This window comes from Lipotes vexillifer, unplaced genomic scaffold (genome assembly GCF_000442215.2).
Source record: "Lipotes vexillifer unplaced genomic scaffold, Lipotes_vexillifer_v1.1 scaffold189, whole genome shotgun sequence".
Classification (NCBI taxonomy): domain Eukaryota; kingdom Metazoa; phylum Chordata; class Mammalia; order Artiodactyla; family Lipotidae; genus Lipotes; species Lipotes vexillifer.
Window position 1 is genome coordinate 3,630,277 of NW_006785816.1, and position 7,140 is coordinate 3,637,416.

General features: G+C 43.3%; 1 protein-coding gene across 4 annotated transcripts in view; it reads right to left on the bottom strand.

The window, feature by feature from the left end:
- The window catches only part of SELE (selectin E), a 7,521-nt gene extending 1,352 nt beyond the window's left edge, over positions 1–6,169 (bottom strand). For 2 of the 4 annotated variants that reach the window (XM_007458125.1, XM_007458124.1), the window contains exons 1-8: positions 6,109–6,145; positions 5,147–5,533; positions 4,282–4,389; positions 3,366–3,551; positions 2,379–2,564; positions 2,081–2,269; positions 708–896; positions 321–497 (exon numbers count right to left, since the gene is read on the bottom strand). In XM_007458125.1, coding sequence (XP_007458187.1) covers positions 321–497; positions 708–896; positions 2,081–2,269; positions 2,379–2,564; positions 3,366–3,551; positions 4,282–4,389; positions 5,147–5,533; positions 6,109–6,145 — 1,459 coding nt within the window. Of the gene's footprint in view, positions 1–320; positions 498–707; positions 897–2,080; positions 2,270–2,378; positions 2,565–3,365; positions 3,552–4,281; positions 4,390–5,146; positions 5,534–6,108 lie in introns of all 4 variants that reach the window. The other 2 variants (XM_007458126.1, XM_007458127.1) reach the window with 2 other exon arrangements.
- Positions 6,170–7,140: the final 971 nt, after the last annotated feature.

Sequence of the window (7,140 nt, forward strand, 5' to 3'; positions counted from 1 at the left end):
CTCTCTCTCTCTCTCTCTCTCTCTCTCGCTCTCTCTCTCGCTCTCTCGCTCTCTCTCTCTCTCTCATTTCCCTTCCCACCCCCCAACTTCTCCCACTAGCTCTCCTTTTATCAAAATTCCATTGACATGTCACTTCTTCTGTTTTCTCTTTATCCCCATGAAATGAAATGTCCATCCATTAATGTTAACCTGGGTAACCTTTCTGACCTTTCTGGTTTGGATATACTGGGTAGTTCATTACTGTAGCCAGATAGCTTCCTTTCTTAGCTCCCTTTCTTCTCTCTTGTCCCCTAGACAACCACCATCAATCAATGCTTCACCTTCACAGGTAGGCAGCATCCCAGACCAGTGTCCTGTGGCACCACATGTCAGAGCCGCAGAGCCATTGAGCGTCCATCCTTCAGGACATGCAAGTGTACACTTGGTGCCAAACACAGGCTCCCCACTGCAGTTTATGTCGATCTTTCCGGGAACCTCCAAACTTGAACATTGTACCACTGCAAATGATAGGACATGGGTAGAGGTTAAGAAAAATCTACTGGAAAATTTTTAAAACGGGCAGAAAATCACCAATAAGTGTAACTTATAAGCACTACTTAGTTTTCAGCATGTAGGAAATTAGGATCAAGTCCCTTGGGGCAATCTAGGTTCAGAAATGTTTTAAGGTACTTGACCTATACTCCTTTAAAGATTGAATTGAGTCCTACCTTGGCAGGAGGGGACCTCCTGTGTCCACTGTCCCTGAGATGTGCACTCAAGTTGAGCCGATCCATGTAATTCAAAGCCTTCCTCACAGCTGATGGCACAGGAGGACTTGTAGGTAAACTCTCCAGTGGGGGAATGGGTACAGTTCACTGAACCACTTCTGGGCTGAGGGATAGCATCACATTTCACAGCTGGAAGACATGAGTGAGTACATTAGAAGTTTGTTTTTATCGGGCAGCAACAGGTTTCCCAAGGTAACCAAGTCCCTAGCTCTTCAGCAGTGCTCACAGGAAAACTCACCCGTGGACCCACTTTGGAAACTTTCAGAAGTACTAGAAACACTAGACTGGTTGTCTTTCAGAAGACAACTCATGTAGCCTCTCTCTGGGCTGGACAAAGCTTTCATGGGAAAGCAGAGCTACCAAAATTATGGTCAGAGAATAATGTAGTGGAGCTGGATAGTACTTGGCATTTGACGACTGAACCCAGACCACTTTGGACAAAGGAGCACTCAGAGAATTCAAGACTCTTCATTAGTCCCTGGACAAGTGGGAAGATGGCTGTGTTTTCTTTGAATTTCAGCCCCTTCCTTGACAAGGGTACCAATTAAAGGACAGCCTTTAACAGGACCAGTGGTTCCTGAGCTCTGTTCTGATATGTGAAAGAAGTCAGGGTTAGGAGAAAGATTTTATGTAGTCAGGGAGTAACTTATGGGTCCTGGATGCTTACAGATGAGGCCAAAAAGAAAGGACGATAAGAAGGCAGCCACATAAAACTTGTCTGCTTTGCAGTTTGGTTTTTGTCTTGCGTCTTTTTGCCACTGTAAATCATTCTGTGCTATATTTGGCTACTAAAATGCCAGTACCTGGTAGTGAAAACTGCTTGCTTTCAATATTCTTGCTCTTGCTTTATTAAATTAAATTAAACTAAATCTTAGTGCTTATGTATATATTAAGGGTGTCTCTATATCTGACACCACACTTGAAACATTTTCATCACTGCTAGTTATGAGCAATTTCAGAAGAAAGGTATGACAAGTACTTTGGAATCAAGTCATGTTCTCATAATCCTACTTTGTAAATTTTCTAATGTGATTTCCCTTCAGATTAAGATTTCTGCTTACTCCATGCCTATGTCTATAAAGTTATATTAGTCCAGTACAGTTAAGAAACCAGCAAAGCATCCACTCTTACTACATACAGTCCTTTCCCTGGACAGTTCTTTTATATGCATCTCAAAAATATAAGATGAATGTTGCCCATCAGATGTGATTACTATAGTTAAAGTAGGCATCAGGTTTCATTTTCAGTGCTTCACATTTGAAGACTGCTGCTCTTTGAGAAAGGGAGAGTGTAAAGGAGACTCACAGGCTTACCTTCACAAACTGGGACCTGCTGTGTCCATTGCCCCTGGGTAGTGCACTCAACCTGGGCTGGCCCCTGCAACACGAAGCCTTCCGCACAGGTGAAGTGGCAGGATGACTTATAGGTGAACTCTCCAGCAGGGGAGTGGCTAAAGCTCACAGCACCATTCTGAGGATGGCTGATGGCATCACATGTCACAGCTGTAACACATGTCCCAATTTACATTAGCAGGTCTGGCTTACCCATTTGGAGTATAGGTTGAGAAAAAAGAATGTTTACAATATAAACCCTGATGTAGAACCACCGTACCTTTACATGTTGGTTTCTTGTTGTCCCAAATCCCAGAGGAGATACACTGCAGGTGCTGGGGTCCAGTGAGTTTATATCCTTCATTACACTCAAATTCACAGGTGGTGTTCCACAGGAAGCTTCCGTGGCTTTGGAAACATTTCACAACTCCATTGACAGGATTTGTCAAAACATCACACTTAGCCACTGGGGATTTGAAAGAACACCATGAACTTTACAGAAGAGTGACATATTCACTTCTTATTGAACTTGAATTTATAATACAGTAAGATAGATCAGAGGGTAGATTCCCAAAGCCCTGTGTTCATCCTTGGGGACATGCGCACACCCAATAAAGTCTTTATGCTTTTTTCTTGATATTTTCATCTTCTCTGATTGACTCTGACTATGCTAAGTGGTTTCTGATCTATTTTATCAGATCTCTCATCAGGTCTCTGATCTATTTTACATAAGGCTAAAACAAAGAAAAATAACATATTCTAGATCAGGATTTACGACTAGTGATTAAAAAAAAACCAATCCCGACGTACACAGAACATTCATTTATTTTAACCCAGCATGACCTGGAGGAAAGAATTTTTTGTCTTTGGCCTAGAAATATAAGACAGAGAGAAAAGGGTATACTGAGGCTGCTTGATTATCATGCTCTTAAATTGGTCCAATTGCATGGGTGAAGTTAAACAGAGAATGGGGAAAGTCATTAAGATGTTAAGAGTATGGTTCCACTGTTTTATGTGTTTTCTTACAAACCACCAGAGCCTCAGAAACACTTATGTCAAACGTAGGGTCAAAACCTCTCTCAAAGCCAGCTGGTACCATATTGGCCATATATACTGGCCAAGAGAACAAGTTTAATTAGAACTTGCTTAACTAGGACAAGTTTAAAAGAACTTTCCCTGACGTGCTGAAAATGGTATAAACTGGATAAAAAGTAAGGCAATGAGGGATGAGTTAGAGAATGTTCTGTGCCTTCTGAGAGAGACTTACCACTGCAGGCTGGAAGAGGAACACTCCATTCTCCGGAGGAAGTGCACTGTGTGGCCTCCGGGCTGCTTGGGAGATAGCCCTCCCCACAGCTGACAGAGCAGGAAGAATTGTAGCTGAATTTCCCCAAAGGGTCGTTGCAAACCAGGCTTCCATGCTCAGGGGCTTCCTGTGCCTGACAGGTCACAACTGAAAAGGGAAAACACATCAATTCTTCTCCTCTCTCACCTTATCAGGTGGGAAGAACCCTGGAAACTATAACTACTGTTTACTGACTTTTTTTTTTTTTTTTTTTTTTTTTTTTTTTGGTCTTGGGGGGCCCTCTCACTGCGGCGGCCTCTCCCGTTGCGGAGCACAGGCTCCGACGCGCAGGCCCAGCGGCCATGGACGCGGGCCTCTCACTGCTGCGGCCTCTCCCGTTGCGGAGCACAGGCTCCGGACGCGCAGGCCCAGCGGCCATGGCTCACGGGCCCAGCCGCTCCGCGGCATGTGGGATCTTCCCCGACCGGGGCACGGACCCGTGTCCCCTGCATCGGCCGGCGGACTCTCAACCACTGCGCCACCAGGGAAGCCCACTACTGTTTATTGAATAGCAGGCACAATGAAAATGTTGTGTCTGCACTTGTTCACATCATCCAAACCATAAGCCTGTGAATTTGGTACTATATTGTCCTCATTTTACAATGAGAAAACTGGGACTCAGAGTGTTTAACTATGTTGTCAAGGTGCTGTAATTAATAAGTGGTGAATCTGGGATTCAAAGCCAGGAGGGTCTGACTTCATAGCCTCAGCTCTTAACCACCTTCTGAAACCATATGCCCCAGGGAAGGGAAGGCATGCAGACCTGACGCTGAAGCCAGCTGGGACACAAAATCCTCCTACCATGTCTAGCGAAGGAAAAGGTGAGACCAAGCCTTACCTTGCTCACACTTGAGTCCCTTGAAGCCGGGGTGGCACTGACAAGTGTAGCTGTTGATGGTCTCTCTACAGTCACCGTGGCCGCTGCAGGATGTCGGGGTACAGGCAGCTGTGGAAAAGACAGTCTGTGATGACGATTGTTATTGTGCTTCAAATGAGTTTCTTTAGGAATTCAGGGTCAACAGTGTGTAACGGGGATGTCATCAATGATACAGAGTGCCAGAGATTTTAACAGAAGTGCTTGATGAAATGCCAAAGCTGAGTTTTAGGCTCAACCTTTTTTTTTTTTTTTTTTTCCATTACGTGGGCCTCTCACTGCTGTGGCCTTTCCCGTTGCAGAGCACAGGCTCCGGACGCTCAGACTCAGCGGCCACGGCTCACGGGGATCCTCCCGGACCGGGGCACAAACCCGTGTCCTCTGCATCGGCAGGCAGGCTGCCAACCACTGCGCCACCAGGGAAGCCCTAGGCTCAACCATTTTAAACCTTGATGTTAATGTCAGGGGTATAGCTGTAACTGGCTCCCCAAATAGAAAATTCCCTTTATCACAAACTCTAAAGAGAGTTCCCCTATGGCACATAAACAACAAGTAGCTAAAAAGGTACACACACTGTATGTAAGTATAGACCTATATATATACATATATGTATACATAAATGTATACATAAATACATACATTCTTGTCTACATTCACACAAAGAAGGAAAAACACATTCTGTTTTAAAACATCAAACAGAATGTTTTAAAACCGTATCTTTTAGAACATAAAATTCCCACAATAGAGACCAGTTTTTGCATACAGTCCACAATCTGTCAAGATGCTCACACACTGAATCTCCCTCCCACTGCTGCCACAAACTCCTTACCTGTGTAGCACAAGGCTAGCTTCTTTTTGCTGCATCTCTCATCGTTCCACTTGCCCGAGTCCTTTTCTCTCTTGATGTAGATCTCTACACAATCCTCCTTGCTTTGCTTATTGTTTGGTTCACCTGGAGCCCAGTTTGTGGCCTCTTCGGTCAAAGGCTTCTGGGTCCCTATCCAGGTCCATGTATTGTTGACCTTTCTGATTCCGATCCAGTAATAACTTGGTGAATAGCTGAATGTGGAGTTCAGGTGTTTAATCTCTTCCTGGTTTTGAATTGCAACCAGATGTGTGTACCTTTGCTGGCAATAAGCACTGGCCTCATCAAAAGTCATGGTTTCCGTGGAGGCGTTGTAAGACCAGGCTCCACTTTCTTTAAGCAGGAGGAGCACTACGGGGGAAAATGTGAAAGGAATGGGAAAGTTTAGTCCTGCTATGGTTTGACTCTGTTAACTGGACCTTTTGTTGTCTTTTTTTTGGCATCTAGTGGCCTTTGGGTTGACTTAACCTTTTTTCACCTTTTCCAAAGTAAGAATGGGTACGAATGGAGAAACTACCATTTACTGTGTATCTCTTTTGTGGTTGCCCTTCCATTTGGTGCTTCACCCACCATAACCTACCCAATATACCTACCTAATAGTAGAATAATAATCAGAATAGCTAAGCTTTTTTGGGCACTAAATATGCACTGTCGGAGGCACTTTACACGAACCACGATACTGAATCCTCAAAATGCCTCTGGGAAATAGGTTATTTATGATCAACTCTTTATATGTAGGGAAGCTGAGACACAATGAGGTAAATTGCTCCTAGCCCAGGGCACAACACATTGTGAGGAGAGGCCAGGGATGCTGCTAAACAACCTACAATGCACAGGGCAGCCCCCACAAGGAAGACTTATCTGGTCCAAAAGGTCAGTAGTGCCAAGGATAAGAAACCCTTTTCTAACTACGGGCATTGACTTACCGAAAGTGAGAGCAGAGACAAACTGTGAAGCAATCATGACTTCAAGACTTCTTTTGATCCCAAGATTTTTCTGGGGGCGAAAGTACAAAATTAATTATAGAGTGAAATCCCAGGCTACCAGTTACTCAAATCATTCTACAATGATGCATACAGAGACATCATAAGATTTTCAGATAAAGGATTGAAATCTTTTGCCACCATCTTCATTTCAAAGAAGTTTACCCAAATGAATACATATAAAAGTTGAGATTCTCATCATTTAGGTCAAAGAGAAAAGCCAGGTTTTAACTTGTCTGAATACAATAAGAGCTTGCACAGATCTTTTATCGAAGGCTTCTTGCCTATCTGTTCATATTAATAATCTGGGTTTCATGGCCAGATTAGTTAAGTGAAAGACTTCTTGCACTTACCTGTTCGGTGAAAAAGTTTTTTCGGTGTCAGATTCCTCCCGAGTTGCTGCTGCTTCTGTCTTGTGCCACTCTTGCAGTTCTGATGCGAGGTCAGCCAAGAACAGTGGAGCACTGCTCCTGCTGGAGCTGCTTTATAGAACGACACTTCCTGTGAGTAATAGGAGGATATGTCCAAACCCAGTAAAGAGGAATTCCCAGGCAGCATCCAAAAAGTTTCCCAGGAATATCCATAATGCGAAAAATTACAATGATGTCAAAATGAATTCTCCTTTTTTACATACCTTTTAATTTTACATGAATTCTATTGATATGACACAAATGCATGGTTTTAATCCCAAAAACATAAAAACTATGTCTTTAAAAATTTTTTAACTTTGCTTATTAGTAGTCCCTCTCCTGAAATTGTGGTAGCAATCAGAATTTCATCACCCTAAGCAAACTAAGAATAGTTGTGTCATCTATGGACTATTACCTTCAATTTTCCTACCCCATACCAGTCAGTTATGTCATCACTCACTTTTTTTCTCTTTCTCACCTACCAACTCAATCCATGATTCATGATTCATTGGAATGAATCATGAAGTAAATGTTAATCCTCAGATTCTGTGCATAGTTATGGCTA